We start from the raw sequence: 21,331 nt of genomic DNA on the forward strand, positions 1-21,331 counted from the left end.
AGGGTAGTGTACAAGTTGCCTTGTAGCTGTGTTGGACTGGAATAGAGCAGAAATGTCTGGACGTTTCTGCCTCCTCCACAACTCCTTGTTACAGGAGAGGCTAGGGCTTCTTATGTTATAGAACATTTACTGTGGAGCTTTGGGAATGAATGAATGAATAAATAAATAAATAAATAAATGTAAAATCAAATGCTCCTATGAAAAACATATCTATCATTGTTTAATATTACCCTGCCAATATTTATTCTAATCAATATATCAAGGCTAAATCCTATTCTAAATCCGAATTAAAGTAAATTCATTGACGCAATAGGCTTTACTTATCTGTTGACTCCCAATTCAACAGCTGAGTAAATGAGCCTTTTCTAGTTGGAACAAACTAACAGAATTACAACCCAGTTCTGACCACATTTTCATATATTTTGTATCCCATTGATGTGGGTCAGTCCTGAGAAGGACAGTTCAAGAAAATGCCAGGGCAAGAAACTAAGCCAAAAACAGGATAATACGGTATTGATGGTGGATATTCTACAGAGACTACAACAAATATGCAGAGGGAAGATACACAATATCAAGAAACTGACAAAGAGGAGGAAATTTGGACAGTGTAAGCAATAAGGATGAGAAACATTGTTTATTTTGATTTCACATACAAAAATGTTAATTTTCTCTGCTAGGTGAAATTATAAGAGTATTTGAGGGAACCATGCAACTTCAGATGCCACTTAGATTTTATACTCCTGGGATGGAGAGGAAATCTTAAGAATATTTTGCTGCACAGAATCAATTTTAGTACATAGCACCAATTTTGTCATGTAATAGTTAGAACTGTACTCATTCTGATCATTTTAAATACACAGGTGACTGCATCCACATGTGCATCTGCAATTGTGATATTGTCCTTGATGGCACTTCCATAAAATTGTTCTGCAGGACTTTCACAGAGTGAGTAGTATGCTTGGCAAAGAATAATAAGCAATATGAATAAGAGCTGTTGATTCTTTCATGTGTTTTTCATCCTGAGATTACTACTTCATAGCTATTCCCCTGGATATTATCTGAAGAATGCATCCTCTCCTATTGTTAAATGTTCCATTTCTCTAATATGCACATTTATAGACTGAGTGCTTCTGGTGAAAGATTTATCCTTTTAATTCCATATTACATTGATGAAATATGATTCCAAATGAATGTTTACCTATGTGGGGCTGTAAAAAATGTTCAGAACATTCTCATTCTGAAGAAGAAAGGATGACTTGGCACATCAAGATATTTATCACACAAACCCCATTCTCACTGAGATTGCGTTAGTCAGAGAGCTTGACACACAATGGCTTTGACGCATTCTCTCTCACACAAAATAGCACAAATGTGGCCTTATGCACTCTTCTGTACTTCTCCCTAACCCCCCTCTTTACCAAGTATGCCTTTTAGGGTATTTTATTATTGGAAAAAAAAACTATTTCGGAGGTATGGTAATATGATTTTTTTAAAAAAAAAACAATGAAAATCAATCAATTAAGCACCATGCCCCAGATTTATGGGAACTACTCCAATCATGGATGCTGGAGCTGTACAAAGAAGAAATGTATACCTTCTATCTAAAGTATTAGACTCAAAGGACTGAATGGAAATAACAGAACTACTGGTGTTATTTTCCCATAAATTCTTGTGTAAGAAATTACACAAAAGTTTACACAAGGTTTAACTTCCCACTAGATTAAATGTGGCTCTTGGAAGAAAATATGTGGGGACCCCAAACTGACTAGGGACTGCCAAGTCTGGTGAGGTTTCTTTCTTTTATTTTTTTAATATAGAAAATCTCTACGTTGAGTTATCCCAATCCCCCCCCTAGCCTCTGCACTGGGAAATGGGATAGTTCTATGATATGTAGGTTCCTTGGCAATTCTGGAAACAGATTATTATTTATTTTGCATATATTTACACCAGCTGTTCTGCTAGTGAAAGGTGCCCTTCTGCTTAAAGAATAAAAAATTATCCAGAATGCATATTACATAAAAAGAGGTTTTACTGTTTATCTGCTATGCTAATAATCCAGATAGAATTATAATGGTGAGTATAGGGAAGCAGGGGCTGACTAGAGCCATCACACCAAAACAGATTTGAATGTGATAACAATAAGACAAACCAGTGATATAGAAAAAGATTTATTGGTGATTAATGGATACAGCAGGGATTTGTAGCAAAGAAAGTGCACATGCCCTACAGCTGAATGGGAACAAGAACCTCTTCCCAGTTAGCTGGGAGTCTTTAAGCAAACACTCAGACGATCCTTTGGACCACCAAATGTTCCCTAGTGGCTGAAGCTTATACTATGAAAGAAAAGTTTACACAGCAAAGGGCTAGGTATGGGAATATTTACTATGTAGGAGAAAACATCTCACTCTTCTCAAAACTTTAAGAACAGACTAAGAACAGGCAGGCTACTTCCTCCATGCCTAGGTTAAAAGATGGCATTTATTCCCACATGAAATGGGATAATTGTATGCTTTTATGGAAACTCTCTCTGAATAAATCTGTTAAACCCTGTGATAGGTTTACCTAGGGTCACCATAAGTCAGAAATGAGTTAAAGGCACACCGCAGCAGCAGCAGCAGCAGCAGCAAACCTGCTGGAATGCTCTGCCAGTATAAACAGTAAGGCCCAATTAGCACAAAATATTATCCATTGCTCAATGACTAGCTGAGCTGTGCGATATCGTTCTCTGCATTTGTGACATCTTCTCTTGACACTTGGGACTATATCCACATTATGGGGGGCAGGAGGTAGCTGTGGTATACACAATGTACCATAAAATCTGGAATTATTCATTCACTAGAATAATGTCAGGTTGGAAATATGACAGCAGGTATGGAGTAGATTCTAAACATATTTAGTAGTAGCTATTTAACTGAAATAAATATTATCTAGAAGGTGGATTGTGCCCATAAGTTATATATTTTAGTACCTTTAAGTCCTACTGTTGTTTATAGGAGAAATATATGCACATACTTAATATATGCTAAATGAAAAACCACATAAGCATATCACATTATTGTACCACAAAAGATGGATTCAGTGGACTAAATCCAATATTATGTGGGCTTTCTTCTGTTTAGGAATGGAAGTCTCCCAATTCTTCTCCCCCCCCCCCCCCAGCTCATAGTGTGCTCCACCAATCTTCTTTTGAGGGTCATATAATCCTCTAGTATATATTTGAAGGTTCTTGGGGGATGCATTGGAGCAGGGAACTTGGATCCACAAGAACACCCATTTTGCTTAGAGAAGGACATCACTCAATACAACCCATGGTTTAAAGATACAATTGTGAAAGGCAAAGCTGTATAATAAATGCCTCTAAATGACATAATCAAGACAGCACAGAAAAGGAAATCATCAGAGCGATCCATCACATTTGAATGTGCAGAATGAATGAACCTATTCTCAAACTCAATCCATTTTCTCATCAAAATGCAACATTGTTTTCAATTCACGGCATCCTTGTGAAGTGACAACTTCTCAAGTGCAAAAGTGTGAAGAAAATGAAAATAGTGTAACAGAGAAAGAATGACAGCGTCACAGTTTGAGCCTATTGTTATTGTAATTTCCCTGCCTAATTCATTTCCAATATTCTGTGCTGAGAAGTCACCTTCACTCTGCTTGTACTTTAAACTCACAAGCTCCAAAAGAGGTAGACTTCCTACTTGATAGATTGTGTTTCAATATAATGAGCATGCACGCAGACAGAACTGTGAGTTAAGGGAGTTTATCACCTTACCTGTCATATTGCAGTATACAAGAAATGGACCCAGGGGACCACTCCCATCTGAATCGATATAGTAAAAACCTGAAGTGTTCCCTCTGTGCTTATAGGCTTCACACGATTGCTCATAAATAGCTGTAAAAGAATATCTTCCATCACAGATATAATGGCATCATTTTGCATTTTATTTGGGGCATGAACAAATTGTGGAAGTAGGGGTTGAAATATAGAATCTATGCGCTCAACGCTCAGGGAAGTAAGGAGAAAATCACACCATAAAAACTGCATTACTTTTGGCATAAGTAAACAACATTTACTCCTATCAAAAAAAAATGTCTGAGTGGATATTTTTCTTTATCTTCTAAACAACAGAGTTCACACAGGAAATAGCAGGAGGTGGTGGGCAAATGGCTAAATAGCGCAATCATGTGATGTCAAACAAAAATGAATAATATAAATAAAATTCCTTTAATAAAAAGGAGGGGGATTCTGAGCACCAACCATGTCTGTTGGCTTTGATTTCAATTTATCAACTGATGCAGCCTCCTATTTTTACGATGCTTGTGGTCCTAAACTGCATGCTAGGAAAGTAGGGTGCAACTGTGCATGCTCTTTAACATTTCTATGCTGCACAGTGCCTCATGCCAATGTATACAAGGCTCTCTACATTATGTACCTTCCAAAGCAATGGTTGATAGGGGTTGGCTGGAGTCTTAGGAAACTGAATTCAGTTTCAAAGAGGTCCCCAAATTCAAAAAATTCTACAAGCTAAGAAGTTACATTGGCAATACAAGCATGGGACCATGATGAAAACCAAGCCATTCCCCTGATCATCATAATTTAAATCAAGTAATGTATCAGTGCTGTCAACAGCATTGATTTTTCTATTTTGGCAGGTGGAGAGAGTAGATGAACATGGCCAGGCCTATTATTAAGCAGACTTATGCAGGAAGCAGATTTGGGATGTTCAGATGTGGCGGAAAACAGATCTTTACTTTCTAGAACTGAGATTTTTCTGCCAAGAAGAGGTGTTTGTAGAATATTCTGTCTCTTTTTCACAAAATAATTTGGCTGGATCTGGGCACCTTAATGATAATGATGATGATTATATTTATATTTATATCCTGCCTTTTCCCCAAAACTGGGACTCAAAATGGCCTTGATTCAGTAGGAGGTCACATTTTGTTAGTTTTTCCTCAGGCAACAAAATGTTTGGGGCTCACCATCCTTCTGATGATGAGCTGCTGTACAGTGCAGAGGCTTTGACAATCAATACATGCATGCAGGAAGGGCAGTTTTACTACCATTTCAGGGAGATGAATTGTCTCTTTCAGCTAGTGCTAGGGCCATCATAATGGATCTAGTTTTTTTGCTTTCTTGGTGCAGGTAAGGATTAAATCAGGTGTGGGCAACTACATGGAGGCAGGGGACATTTTTCATTCTCCATGTTACCATACCCATGAGCTGTACCAGTATGTTGTGGTGCACTGGAAGTAATGTCACATCATTTCTGGTTGCCCGTTTTGGCTGGATTTGAGCAAAAAAAACCTTACTTTTCAAGAAAGAAATGCGCAGAAACCAACACTCTTAAAAAAAAGGGAATGAAGGGAGCTTTGGGTCCATATGTGGCTCATGGGACACATTTCTCTATCCCTTAGTTTAGATGTTTTAGAGTAACCAAGAATACAAAAGGTATGTAAAATGATTCCCTAGTATTTTTTGTTTACACTCTTGGATAATTAGAAGGCTTTTTACTGGACAGCTGGACTAACTAGCTGACAAAGTTTTAATTTCAAAGGTAAATAAGTACAGTGGTACCCCGGGATACGAAATCACCGCGTTACGAAATTTCCGGGATACGAAAAAAATAAATAGGAAAAAACTGTTTCGGGTTACGTTTTTTTTTTTCGGCTTACGAAAATTTTTTTGGTGCTTTTCGGCGCTTTTTCGCACGAAATCGCGGCTTTCAGCGCTAGCGGCTATGGCTTTTTCGGCTAGCGAAATCTTTCGGGTTACGAATGGCGCCGCAGAACGAATTACATTCGTAACCCGGGGTACCACTGTACTTGCAATTCTGGCTTCTCAGTCTTTTATACAGATAGTATTGTATGGCAGTCATGATGCAGAAAGTATGAAAAGGCCTTTGATGTAAACTTGCAGTCTGTCAATTAAATAGCTCAAAGCCTCTTTCTATAATATACCTAAGCAATAAATCCCCCTCTAAAGTGCATTAGTTTAGTCTTCCAAACTGATTCATTACCATCCCATAAACATGCTGTAAAAAATTGTTATTTTAAAATGATAATATATGGCTGAAATGTTTACATTTTGCACACACACACACACATTAAAAAAGAACATGAATGCATTTTGTTGAGCAGAAACTTTCCTTCAGAATAAATTAAAGATGTTACTGAAAACAGAAAAAGATGGGAAAGGGCAAACAATAATCAAGGGGTGTGTGTGTGTGTGTGTGTGTGTGTGTGTGTGAGCGTGTGTGTGCATTTCAAGAAAACCAAGAAAAATTATACTTATTTCAATTTCATATAGGCATGAATACAGTATGAGCTTGCATCACTGGACAAATCTTTTACCCATAATATTTATTTACACAAGTATACCTTTTGTCTACAGGGTCATCTACAGGGTCATTTGTAGATTTTTATGTAACTAACGTATTATCGGGACTGAATATGAAGAAGAAAAATATCCTAATGATCAAAAGAGTAACACTGCATTCTTGTCAGAGAGGTGGTATATACAGTGCCATACGCGGGTGCACTATAAGCAGCTTTCAGCATACTCCGAAAGCCGCGAGGGAGCCCGCGGGAGCCTGCGGGGCAGTGCACCCCATTAAGATTTATGGGGCGCGTGGCCATGGCATGCGCGCGCTGCCGCACCATGCACGGACCCCATTACTTTCAATGAGGCTTGAACATATGTGGTTTTTTTTATGTGGGGGGTCTGGAACGGATCCCCCAGGTAAAAAAAGGGCACATTGTAACATGGTAGTGATAATGAAGGGAGATCTGTGACATATAAAGATGGAAAGAGTATTTACTGTAAATGGACTTCTCAACATACAGGAAATCTGGTTGGAAAAGTAACACAGATACAGGAGTTCTGTGCAATCTTTGTCTGTAGTCACATGTCCTAAAGTGTTTAGGGAAATGTTTCTACACAAAAATGTGTCTCTATGTGTGTTTTGAATAACAACATTTCTAAACAAAATAAACCTCACTTCTGTTCCCAAAGTATATGTCTTTCTATAATTTTTTTTCTTTTTTGCTTGAAAAAAAATGCACAAAGCCCTCAAAGCAATGTCTTTCGGTGAAAAACATCTGAAGGCATCTGGATATCAGGGCAAAACTGTACAGAAATATTTGGGTTTTCTTTCATCAAAGAATGAACTAAGGAAATTATTCATCTTTGCATGCCAGAGATGCTAAGGCACAGATTAATGGCATTATTTACAGAACAGGTTCTAAGACTCAATGGAGTAGATGGACAAAGTGATTTCTTGTTCTACAGATCCAATGGCCAACACTCTCTTCTTTTCAGAAAGCAACTGGATGCCTCTGTGACACTCCCAGCTAAAGCATAACAGGGGATGGTGACTGACTGAAGACAGGAATGGAAAAAGGTCAATCTAACTTTTATACGTCTTAGTCATGTGTTCAACATTAAATGGGATTCAAGATGGCCCAGTATGAGAACTCTCCAGGAATACGTGGAAAGTCTAAAGATACAGTAAGTGGTTAGGTTTTGATAGATGCATCAGTTTGTGAGATGTGAGTCAGATCTACTTTTTTTGCTGAATAATGAGGCGACCTTCTTAATTTATAACGGAACTAATAACACTCAAGGTTATTAGTCTACTAATAAGATGTCTCTTAGCATCTTAAATTAGCTATATGTGCAACTTACAACAAATTAGCCAGACTTTTGGGCTCCTACACCTCATAGTGCAATGAGAAATATAGTAGGGTCTAGAACCTTGTGTCTGGACAGATATATCTAAAAGCAACATTAAAGCTTTGGAATGAATGGGAAAATTATATATACACACACACATACACACACACAGTGGGCCCTTGTTATCCACTGGGGTTTGGTTCCAGGATTCCCCGTGGATAACAAAATCCATGAATGTTCAAGTCCCATTAAATACAATATCATAGTAAAATGGTGTCCCTTATATAATATGAAAAATCAAGGTTTGCTGTTTGGAATTTATACTTTGGAGGAATATTTTCAAGCTGTGGATGCTTGAATCTGTGGATAAAGTCTGTGGATAAGGAGGGCTGAGTGTAATAGAGAAAGATGCCATGGGGGCATACAAAACATTCTGGGAAACAAAAGTGGCGTATAATGCTAAGGGGACATTATATGTAAAGAAGTTAAGAAAACCCAGTCTTCTCTATCCTATATGCAAATCAACTTTGAAAGAAATATTTTTTTAATAAATTACTTGTCCATGAGAGTGCAGCCCAACTCAAATTGGTCTAAACACCTTCAGCACTGCTATAATTGCAAAACAAGTTATAAAATAAAACAATATAAAATATAATTTTTAAAACAATAATGAGCATTTAATACTTACAGTAATGGCATGTAGCCCCTGTGTAGCCTGTGTTTGCACAGTTGCAATAGAAAGTATTCCAGGACTGAGAGCATTCACCACCATGTTCACAGTAATTGGGTAGGCATCTATAGGGGCAAGGTAAAATGCAAATAATTTTAAATAAGAGGCACAGCCATCACCATGGCCTCAAATGGAGAGACTAAGAAGCAGTTTCTGCTGGACTTAATTGACTCTCCCACTGCCATCCTCTTTCCTTTTGTGTTGTATCTTAAGATTGTAAGCCTGAAGGCAGGGAACTGTCTAATTACCAATTTATAAGCCACTCAGAGAACATTTCTGAAGAAATAAAATTTGTTAATTTATTTATGGGGTATACACTATATATGCACACGATTTTCACCGGAGCATGCAAGTAAATCAACCAATATATATATATATATATATATATATATATATATATATATATATTCACCGGAGCATGCAAGTAAATCAACCAATATATATTGGTTGATTTACTTGCATACTCCAGTGAAAATCGTGTGCATGTGTTCAGATAAATATCATCCAGTATAGCTACAGTGGACCCTAAAGTTGTGTAGATGTGTGACTTTGAGTTCATCCATTTCATAATGGCTAATTATCCACCCACTATTTCAGAAATGAAAGACAAAATGCCATATTTACTAGTAGAACTAGTCTCTAGGGATTTGACTTGCTCAGCTTCTGAAGAAGAAAAACTGCTTGTTCAATTAGTTTCATACTGGCACATTTTTAATCACTTTAAAACCACTTTAAAATCACCTTTTCTCCTCTGTATGTAACTTGGACATACTATGCTACTGCAAAATCTTTAGAGAGGGGAGTATACATTTTTAATAATAATAATAATAATAATAATAATAATAATAATAATAATGATAATGATAATAAATTAGGCTCTGTGTCTGGCAATCTTTCCTGCTCTTAAACAGGTATTTGTTCCCTTTTTGGTGGGATGTATCTCCTACTGAAAATTTAGAAAATGTCAGTTCTGATGCCTCAAGCAGGATCCATACTTTTTGGAACCTTCATTCCTGAGAAAGCAACACCAGTTGATTCTCAAAGGCTGTTGCCGCACTGCAGAAATAAAGCAGTTTACCTTACATGTAAAGAAGCTAAAAAAAACAAAAAACCTAGCCTTCTCTATCATATATACAAATCAACTTTGAAAGGAATAATTTAAAATGGGAAATAAGCATGAAAAGACAATGTATTGATCAGTCCTTTCCCGATTCACCACATTATTTGGATAGTTAACAAATACTTTGAAAAAAATAAGCAAATGGGGTTGCATGGATTTGGGCAACTAGAATATTGTAAGCCTACATAGCAGACAGGTTCAAGTAACACTATCAAAATGTAATGTAGTTATTTCTGACTGCACTACATTTGGTTTATGCCTTGGGAAAAGAAAGAAAACAGACCTGGTATTTGCCTCATGTAAATACATTATATTCATGAAGATATGACTTAAAAGCAAAAACTGTGTGCTGTAAGTATGCAGTGGCTAATCTGTTAACATTCCTCCTTCCAGCAGAAGAGCAATGCTGAATTTAAACACAACCATAATCTATCAGAAATATCTTAGTATAAACAGCTTATTTGGCTTGATAGTTCTCTAGAGCAATGCATATTTAGAAAGAAATTCTAATATTCACTTTAATCTTTTCAACTCCTTGCATCCACCCCTAGATGCTTTGTGGTACTGGAACACCAAAGTATACTTTGGGCATCTAGAAACTCCAGCAGAACACACCTGCTAATTCTGATCTCAAACATCATACCCAATGCCTTTACAAGACAATGAACAGATGTTTAAAAAACTATTTTAGGTAATGCTTATTATTTATTAATTTTAAAATTGAATTTTTATTAAGAATACAAATAAAGAGAAAGAAAAGTGTGGTGGAAAGAAAGACAATACCAAAGATTTGTATCTGCTAGGTACATACATTAACATTAATTAACCAACATTAACATTAACTAACATCAACCCCTCCTAATATTTGCTTGAAGTTATTATCTTGAAATGATATACAGTCCTTATGTGTAGATAAAACAGTAAGATGCTTTGGCCACTGAGCAATAGATAATGAGTGTTTGTTGTTCTGTCCCAAAGTACTACTTTTCCTACAGTGAGCATAAAGGATACCACCACACGCTGACCAATACTCAAGTTCCAAGCCAGAAGAATATAGTTAAAATTACATAATTTATGTAATGTGTAATAAGAATATTTTTCTAACATGGCCTTACTATGCTACATTACATCCAGCAGTATCCTAAGTAACCACCACAGGACCTGTTGGCATCATACTACTATATTTTCCCTATATCACCAATATATACGGGAAGTTTCCTCCTAAAAAGATGAAGTGATCTACAATGCACCCAAGGTCAATTTTCACTGGACCAAACACAATTTTCAATACACTGAATTTTATTGAATATACTCAATTTTATAATAATTTTCTATTGGTGAACTTGTATAAATTGCAAGTACATGACTTCATTGACATTAGATTTCATGCTTTGCAATAAATATTGAAACATCTCCCAATATAGAACATAAGTTTTAGAACAAAACGAACTCTTGTGGAATGAGAAAGCAGATAACCCACAGAATCTTTGTCATAAATCTTTTCTTTCTTAGGGAGAGAAAAGGAGAAGGAGATGTTGGGCAATTGGTCCAGAAGAAAGAGCAATTTGTGCAGAACCAAACATGCTAGCATCAATAGCATACACAAATAATGCCTTCCAGTGAAACTGAAATCTCTCTTACCTGTCTATGATGCCACAGAGATCTATCTGAAGGTCACTGAAATTTCCTATTGAATTTTGCTGAACAGAAATTAAATCCACTTCACTGTTATCAATGGAAATTTGTTTCATACACCCAAGAAAACCACCAAATGGATTTTTACACTCTGAACTGTTGACATATGCAGGACATCCTGAGAAAATAACACACACACACATATACATTAACAAATAGTGAACTAGGGAAAATATTTAAAACATGTTATGCATACTTTGTGCAAATTGCAGAACAGAATGAAGAAAAAAGTCTGTATATTTCCTGAAGCAAAACACTCCATTATAAGCTTTATATTGCAACTGGAATGGCATTGTAGTTTCAGTAACACTAATGCATTTGAATAACAGGAAAGATTAATTTTCTGCAGTTTCTATCATACTTGTAAAAAGATTTTTGGAAAGAGTTAAGCTTCAGGGAGAGGAAATAGAAACTCCCATTGCATGAGTGGCAGTCAGGTTACAGTGTTGTACATCATTATTAACCTGAGAAATTTAGGCTTAGATTTTGGTCATGGTTACTGGGCCACATATCTATCCTCAATTGTTGGGAAGCTAAAATGCTAGCAGACCTCAGGAATACCCACATTCTTGTATTTATCATTGCTCCACTACTAGCATAGTGATGTGAACAGTGTGACCGATAGGTCACAGGCAGCTTTTATCCCCTCCTAGTCCCTGAAGTAATCCCAAACATTCCTCCAGAGCCTCCCCCATATTTTGTTGTCCCCCCAGGGCATTATAACCACTCCATACCCTTTCCCCAGAAAACCCAAAACAAAACAAAAACCAAGGCAATCGGACAAAAATTGTCCAAAAAATGAAACTGAAAGTGAAATCATGTTCTTCCATTTGGGATTGAATATGTCCTGCCAAGGTGTGGGTTGGATGATGAGAAATGTCTCCTGACCCTTTGCTATGGCAATAACAACAACCATGAGCTGAAAGGTGAAATCATCTAGTCAAGGGAGTAATGGGGCAACTGTCACCAAATTCCTCAGACCCTATACTGCAGTGGTGTCTGTTGCTGTACCCAACTACAAAGCATATAATGCAGTTTCAGTGGTGCTGGTAATCAAAACTGTCAGAGAGATATTTGTACGACATGGTAGTTCGTCTTCTCCAAAATGAAATTTCTAATAAAGTAATTCATTTTCAAGATAATATTTATAATTACAACAACACAATATTTTTTTTTACAAAAATTTTCCACCAGGCAGAGGGAATAATATCTGAACATGAGCAAAATATCAACAAAATTAATAATTGAAACAAAACAGTCATTAATACAGTGCCCACAAGATATAACAGAAAAGAAAGGGAGGAAATTAGCAGCTAGCTTATGAGCAGCATATGCAAATTGGTGAGTTTTCATTTTCTCCAGGATATAACACTTCCACTGGCAAAAGTCCTTGGAATAGACATGTTTCTGAATGATAAATGCTAATAGGTTACGAACCATAACACATGGTGAACATTCCTCCCTCCCCCTATGGCCCTTGACATTTTTTCTCACAAGGCAATGCTGCCCTAGGATTGATGCTCAAAGACTTTGATTTTAATCAAGCAGTATTGCCTCTTGGGTCATATTAGTTAAAGGACTTGTTGTCGCCTAATATTAGCAAGCAATAACTTAAGCACACATTCATAATGAAATCTGTCTATAAGTGAATGAATGCAATCTCCTTCAAACTGAATTCTTATAAAAGGATGCTAGAGGAAATAAAAATAGATTACCTGTTAGGTGACTTAACCTAGAGAGATAGGGCATGATAATACATGTAGCTGTTTGAATTTAATGGAAACAAACAAATAAGAAATGGAGGCTTGGATAATGAACTGTCACAAGCCCCTTTGCTAGGCCAATGCTTCTCAAGCTGTCTGATAAGGTGAATCAGTAATCATTTTTCCCCACTATGCCAGAGAATGATACCACGTTTGTACCATATTATTATTGTGTTTGAGAGCCAATGTTGTATAGTAGTTTGAGTGTTGGACTACAACTCTGAAGATCAGAGTTCCGTTCTTCACTTGGCCATGGAAACCCAGTGGGTGATTCTCAGCCCCAGAAAACCCCATCTGTGATAGGTTCAGTTTATAGTAACCATCAGATGGAAATGGCTTGAAGGCACACAACAACAAATTGTTGTGTTTAGATAGTTTCCTGGAAACTCACTGCACAGCAAATAGCCCACAGATTAGCTTGTAGAAGATTACCACTTTTGGTACTCCACTGCTTTTGACCACAGGTGGACAATGTGTGTCTCATTGGCAACCCACAGCACATAGGACTTTATCACATGGGAGGCAAGCGTCCTCCTCCCGTCATTAAATCACCATTTAATCATGTTAATACCATGGTTAGGGGGAAGATTATCACACCCCTGCATGCTTATCTTGTTCTTGTCCCTTCTGTAAACAGTAATGGTTGCATCATTTGGTATTAATAGAAACTCCTGGTAATACCAAACGACACCTCCATTACTGTTTACCCTAGGACAAGACAAAACAAGAACAGGATAAGCACTCGGGAGTGTGATAATCTTCCCCCTGATCTGCTATTAACATGATTTAATGGTGATCTTTTTACTATTTCTGTTTCTTCATTGTCTCATTCAAATTTGTGGAGGTTCTCTGTGGTAATAATTTTGGTTTCTTTATGTTGGTTTCTAACAGTAAGTCTGCCTTTGCACTTTCTTCCTTGATCTTTCTTAGTAGTTGTTCCAGGTCTTTGAGGTTTTCGGCTAGTATAATGATGTTCTCTGCATATCTTAGATTGTTGATAGTCCTTCCTCCTATTTTCACTCCTTCTTTTGCTGTGTCCAAGTCTGCTTTTCTGCATGTAAGTTGAATGAGTAGGGTGATAAGATGCAGCCTTGTCTGACTCCTTTGCCAATTCGGAACCATTCTGTTTCTCTATGTTCTGTTCTAACAGTAGCCTCTTGTCCTGAGTACAGATTCTTCATCAAGACTATCAGATGTGTTGGCACTCCCATGTCTTTAAGGGCATTCCATAGTCTTTCATGATCTATGCAGTCAACGACTTTGTAGTCTACAAAACACATGCTGATTTTCTTTTGAAATTCCCTGGTGTACTACGTTAGCCATTGTATGCTTGCAGTGTGGTCCCTTGTGACTCTTCTTTTCCTGAACCCTGCTTGGGCCTCAGGGAGTTGTCTATCCATGTATTATTGGAGTCTATGTTGCAAAATTTTGAGCACCATTTTGCTTGCATGGGATATTAGTGCTACGGTCCTATAATTTCTGCAGTCTTTTGTGTCTCATTCAATCATTCATTCATTCATTGATCAATTTGGGTCTCAGTCAATCATTCCTTGATTGAATGAGTCTACTTTAGTTTTTTGTGGATAGGGATATATATTGATCATTTCCAGTCTGTTGGCCATCACTTTGTTTTCTATATCTGTTGACATATGTTAGTTAACACTATAGGCGACTCTGTCAATGTGGATTGCAGCAACTCATTTGGAATATCATCTGCTCCTGGTGACTTGTTTTTTGACATTTCTCTTATTGCAGCTTCCACCTTGTTTTTTTATAATTTGGGGTTCATCTTCATATAGCTCTATTTTCCATGTGTCCTTAATTTTGTCATCTCTTTTATATTGCTCTTCTGTGTATTATTCCTTCCTGGTCTTGAATTGTGTTATTTTTATTGTGCAGGTACATAGGCCTAAATTCTCTTTTACTTCTCACTCAAGTAAAGCCATTGAATGCATTGTATTTATTTTTATGTCAACTCACCATTGAACAACTGATTGAATGAGTCTACGTTAGTTAGGAGTAACCAGCAGAATGTCTGTCATTGGAAACAAATTCACATCACAAACAAAATGTCTGGAAACAACATTTTGCACACACTAAAACCCATTAAAAACCACCTATATCTGATGAGTCCATAGATAATAACCTAATATGTATCTAATGCTAACATTTAAACTGGATGTGGCAGAGTAAGGCAAATATGTCTCACTGGCCTTTCAAAGGCTGCAGCTAATGACATTGCTGCAAGCTATTCCCTGACCTCAAGGGGAATTGCAACAAGCAAAAAGTTACACCATATAGATTTCTGTTCAAAACCAAAATAAAATGCTCAGTTTTATAGGGGAACATGAAGTGTAGCAATGTTTAGAAGTTCACTTTTAAAAATGCAGGTTGTTTTCTAGAACAAAGCAACACCAATTTGTCTTTTTTTAAAAAAAAATCTGTTCCAGTATCCTTTGGGTAAAGAATAAATCATTTCACTATTATTAATATGAATAATGCCCAGATTTCTAACCAGTATATTATATTCATACATGTCAAAATAAAAGAATTTATTTTGTATGAATAATGGAATTTTATGCTTTTGCATTTTTATCCTTTTTTTTTTCATTTGCACCTTTCTAAAATACAAAGCCTTGTGCTCAAAAAGCTCAGTACAAATAACAACAAGAAACAACAACAGCAACAATTATTTCCTTAAAGTCTTGCTGTTGACAAGGCCACACCTCAAATTTCTTGGGAAAGGTATCAGTTCAGAAACTACCAAGAATGAACACATGAAGCAATGGAAGCCAAGTCATTGTTCCTTTAGAGTTATGGTGATGGCCTTAAAATGAGATAATGATGTTTCCTAGCTACAGAGAAGCTTCTTAGCTCATCCAGTTGAACATGAATAGAAGCCCCTTTCCGATCTTTACATAAATTGCATGGGCATCTAAATTTCCCTTCCACAGGGATGAGTTGCTCAAAGGAATTTTGAACATATGAAGACAGGGTTTTGTCCTCTTGTGAATATTCTATGCTCAGGTAACCAGGCTGTGGAATGCAGCCCTATTACTTCTCCCCGACCTCATGGTTTCAGGAGAAGGCTTTGCTGGCCTCTGATTGGAAGAGACCAGCAGTTTAAAAATAAACGGTGCGCTCCATGGGCCATTAGCAAGGGAGTGGGTGGGGCTTAGCCTGTTTAAAGCTGAAGTCTGAGGAGATGGGAAAATAGGGTTTTCTTTCAGACTGCTTACTCCCACATCCCCCTAATGGCACACATCTTTTCTCACTAACAAACAATTGCCCTGTGTGGATTAGTATGGAGTTTGCAAAACACAAATTCAAGTTCTGGTAAGGCAGGCTTAAAACCCTACTGAATTCCTTTTACTGGCTGACTGCCATGATAGCATAAGAGTATATCCACTCACTCTTGAAGGTTCAGTGGAGGCAAGAAATAGACTTCTGTTATCGTTCCATCTCTAATAGACCTAGGACTGACCCACAAAATTCAAATCACCTCCTTTTGGGATGCAACCAGCCCAGGTATGTTAGATCCTTTCAAACATCAGCAGGATCACTCATCACACTGCAAACTGTTTGCTCTCTCCTAACCCATCTCTTCATCTCCATAAAAAGGCATGCTGTGGGAGGAACAGATGACTTTTGCTAGGTCTCTAAAGTGATCATTTCAGAGGACATTTCAAACTGGGCTAAGGATTGTGTGCAGTTTGCCCACCCCTGTTTTATCAAATTGGCCAAGGATTAAAACACAGACATTATATAAGCAAATACCTGCAGCTACATAAGCTTCTCCCTTTCACAAAGAAACAAGAAGCTTAGCATTAGTGTCACAGCAAAATCTTCAACATTGTGCATACCCACACTCCTAGCGGACTTGATATTTATTTATGATTTTCCAAGAGCTCAGCATTCATACTAAAGGGATACTATTGACAAACTACTAGCCTAATGAGAATATGACAACTTAGAACATATGTGAATATTCTAATCGAACAAAGACAGAAGAAACATGAATAAATTGTATTTCCATCCCATTTCATGTTGTCAGAGTTAGTGTTCTGTCAGAGTAGAACACAGTCTCAGAGTCTATCAGAGCAGAATGTACTCCTTGAGCATGCACTGTGACTTCCATGCCAGCAGGTCAGTGAATCTATCCCAAGTTTGAATCAGAATTTTAACAGAGTTATACAAGGTGCTGAAACACACTGCTTCAATAGGTTCAGCACCTTGGCTAATTTTGGACTAAAATTTGGAATGGATTTGGCACCCTAATGCCACTACCAATCCCCTGGCCTGTGGAGACAATACTTGCATTTCTCATTAAAGTGTTCATGTTTAGTTTTGGTTGTTCTGAAAGGGGGGAAAGTAAATGGGATTCATTTTTATTCCCCCTCTGTTCTGGGTTAGAATGTCTGCAACCCCTGTGAGAGATGACAAAGACACTTTCATTAATTATAAATGGACATTCAGCTCATGACAGTCCCATTAATATTGCAATGTCTTAAGAAAACAGGCAGTAAAAAAGCAACTTTATAGATATTTTGCTGGTTTGTTCCTATTATTTTACAATAATGCTTCTATCAATGTCATTTGGGGACAGTGGGATCATCCTAAATGTGACCACCACAGCTATTGCTCAACAAAGTGTTTTGTATTTAATTATGTAAAATGCAGTAGAATCCTCATTAAATAGTCAGGCCATGCAATTGCTGTCACACTAAAGTCAACAAAACTAGAGCTGATTTCAGGAGTTCTGTGCTAAGCCCAGAATTTCAGAAAGTACTAATAGCTTGCATTGGAATTGAAGGTGAACAGAATTAATTTAGGAAATGTCACTCATGTCATGATACTCAAACTAATCTTCTGAAACCACACATCATTAATGCAGTTTCCAAAGTCAGGCCCCAAGCAGCAAACCTTGGCTGCAAACAAAATTATGTCTCACCTCCAAAATAGTAAGTGTTTCCTGAAAGAATCTGTACAGGTATTGAGACTTGAGAGGATGAAGTTGCATTATCTACCACTAAGCTTACACGGTTCTTTTTAGCGGACAAAGAAACAGAATGCCACTGTCCATTATGCAATTCAGCACCTAGGAAGAAAAACAAAAGAGAAAATATTTCAATTCATATTACTGACAGCAGTATAGATTGATATATTGGTTGTTTTCATTTTTTTCAAAGCCAGCTTGGTATTCTTTCCTTAACATTTATTACTCCTGGGAAAATGAGAGGAATTAGATGGAATTTAACATCCGTTTTTCCTCTCTCTCTTCCTCTTCCCCTCTTTCTTTCATTCTTTCTATTCTCCTCCCTCCTTTTTGATAACATATGAGGTGGAAATATAAACAGTGGGTGAAATATATGGCTTGCTTCTGCTTAAGCTACTGTGAGAAATGGATCAGAGGCTAGCCAACATACAAAACCCTGATATGATGATATGAAACAATTCACCAGGCACAGGCCTGAATTAATGTCTGGAAATGAATATGTCAGCCCAACTTGCATTGCAAAATCAATATGTTTCTGTGATTTCTTTTGGGCTTTCTGATCAAGAAAACTTTCTGATTGAATAGGAAGTCAGTTTGTCACTCGGGAGCCATGAATATTTTGCAGTGTGACAGTACACTTCTGCAGGAAAGAATGTCATAAAAAGAGACCATGGATTTGTATTGAAATTCTCTGCTGGTTTGAAACATTGTAACTTTTTGGTGTTATCAAACAGATATATTGGGAAAGCGGGTTAGAAATAAATAAAAATAAATAAAATAAAAATAAACTAAAGAACAAAATGTCTCAACATCTCAAACTAAAATAAATAATTAACTATTGTAACTAAAATGTGAAATAATCTTGTTGGGGCTTTGGTCACTGGACTGCAAGTTCAATGATAAAAGGTGGTACCCTTTCACATGACATAAATATAGCACTATAATTCCACTTCAGCTGCCATGGCTGAATCTTATGGAATCCCAAGGTTTGTAGTTTAATGAGGCACTAGAGTTCTTGGATGAGAATTCAAAATATTCCTCCCTAATACAGAGTGGAATCAGAGCATTATAACTATATAGTGTAAAAGGGACTGTGGTTAAAGCAGTACAGATTATGCTGTAGGATTGTCATTCAGCCATCATGCTATCTATATATAAATTTGGTTCAGATTGGCATGTAATCATCCAAAATATTTTCAAGATATTCATGATAAAAGTTATCTATATGAAATCTGAGACCTTTTTTATGTCAGAAAAGACCTTTCCTCAGAAATTTATATTTTTTGGTCAGGCTTGTAATGTGTTGCAGATAAATCAAATAAGACTGAAACCCCATGCATAAATGTTCAAAATCCAAATATTCTGAAATATTTGCAGCACACCCACATCTTAAACAAGAATAAAATTTTCGGTATTAGAAGTAAGTGCATATATGTCAGTAATGGAGGATGCATACTGATAATGCATATATTTTCAATTCACAAGTTTTGTTTTTGGTTTTTCAAAAAACAAAGTCTTACAACCTGATATATAAAAAAGGTGGGGTGGGAATACAGGAAGGGCTTAGAGAAATGCAATAAAACTAAGGCTCAGCTTTTTCACATCATTATTTCTATGCAGGGTTCACAATGCAGTATATATCATATGTACTGCTTAAATTACCCAGTATGTAAGTCATCCTGCTTATTAGTAATTTTCCTTTGATTTTATTTGGTGGTTGTTTGGAATTACATATTTTTCAAAGTGTCTTGCAAGGATCAAACAAAAGAAAACACAATGACAGCCAGATGAGGCAACCTTAGATGTAAGGCTTTTAAGCTATTTGCAGAATTGTCTGAACAAATAATGCTTTCCTCATAAAAGATGAAATGAAGTTTTGCATACAAGAGAATACAAAATACTATTAACAAAAGAAAGGGGCAGTGTAGCACTGAATAAAATGAAATTTTAGATTGCCTGCTTTAGGGCAGGGGCCTTTGCCCTAACAATCTGCAAAATGGCACTGAAGGTGCTATGCATATTTTTAAAGGGGAGGGGGACTCTTGATTTAATACAGTATGTAAATGTCCTTCCATGTTCACTCTAGCTCAACAAGGCCAAGGTATTACACTTGGGTGCCTGCAAGATATGTTAGTTTGAAAACATGAACATGGTAGAGTATCTCTGGCTTCACTCCTGAACAACTATTAGTTGCTAATCTCCAATTATGCTTGTTCACAGGAAAAGACATATAAAGTCTATGCAAGTAAAGCTATCAAGAAACATACACTACCATGCCGTAACCAACACACCATCCACCTGTTACAGCAGCAGGAGAACAGAGAACTTCACATTAGCTTCCAATTAATGACATAATTTTACCATGGTGTTTAATAATTTGAAATATGGTGCTGGAGAAGAGTGCCAATGATACCATGGACAGCCAAGAAGACAAACAAATGAGCAAAGAAAGCCTGAAAACCTCCTGGAATCCAGGATAATCAAACTGAGGCTGTCATACTTTGGAACATCATAAGAAGGCAAAACTCATTAGAAAAAACAATAATGCTAGAAAAGGCAGACAGTAGTAGAAAGAGCGGAAGACCACAGACCAGATGGATAGACTCAATCAGGGAGGTCATGAGTTTGAAATTACAGGACCTAAGCAGAGCAGTGGAGGAAAGGAATTCTTGAAGATGTCTTATCCACAGCATTGCCATGAGTTGGGGTTGCCTCCAGGGCAGTTCACAACAACAACAACAACAACAACAACAACAACAACATTTTATCTCTATCTATCCCCCCCCCCCCCCTTTATGTACATGTGTGAGTTTTTTGCTGGCTCTCTGTGTATACATCTCTCTATTAGTGAGTATATGTTTGTTTAATTAATTAATTAATTAATTAATTAACATTATGTGAGTCTGCACAGTGTCAAGGTTTCCCCCAATATTCTTGGCCAGAATCTATTTGATCCTCAGGGTGAAAAATGTTCTCCAACAATACAGCATTAATAACAGCATAAATAACAGTGCCACTTCTATTTTCCTTCAAAATCTCTCTTCATCATATTCATCATTTTCCCTTAACTGCCATCTTTAACTGACATCTCTTGGTGTTCCCTTTCCCCACATTCTGTCTTGCCTCCCTGGTAATTGTCTGGAGTCATTCTCAATTTATCTAATTCATTTCTGAACACTCCAGAATATGGCCTCCCTTTGAGGCCTTCTGAGCTCCAGTGACTCGATAGCCTGACAAATCAAATTTTCAATTAAAATTATAAGGAGGACTGGAACTACTGTAGAACAGTATCTCCAAGTACCATCCCAGGAAGTTAGTCCGGATGGATACTATGGGCAATGGTATTTAA

At 37.0% G+C, this 21,331-nt stretch overlaps 1 protein-coding gene across 1 annotated transcript in view; it reads right to left on the minus strand.

The window, feature by feature from the left end:
• Window positions 1-21,331, minus strand: part of LOC121922129 (contactin-associated protein-like 4) — a 363,219-nt gene that overhangs the window by 97,049 nt on the left and 244,839 nt on the right. Inside the window, 4 exon segments of the mRNA XM_042451118.1 lie at window positions 3,779-3,898; window positions 8,367-8,473; window positions 11,170-11,341; window positions 17,938-18,084. Coding sequence (XP_042307052.1) covers window positions 3,779-3,898; window positions 8,367-8,473; window positions 11,170-11,341; window positions 17,938-18,084 — 546 coding nt within the window.

This window comes from Sceloporus undulatus, chromosome 2 (assembly GCF_019175285.1).
Source record: "Sceloporus undulatus isolate JIND9_A2432 ecotype Alabama chromosome 2, SceUnd_v1.1, whole genome shotgun sequence".
Lineage (NCBI taxonomy): Eukaryota > Metazoa > Chordata > Lepidosauria > Squamata > Phrynosomatidae > Sceloporus > Sceloporus undulatus.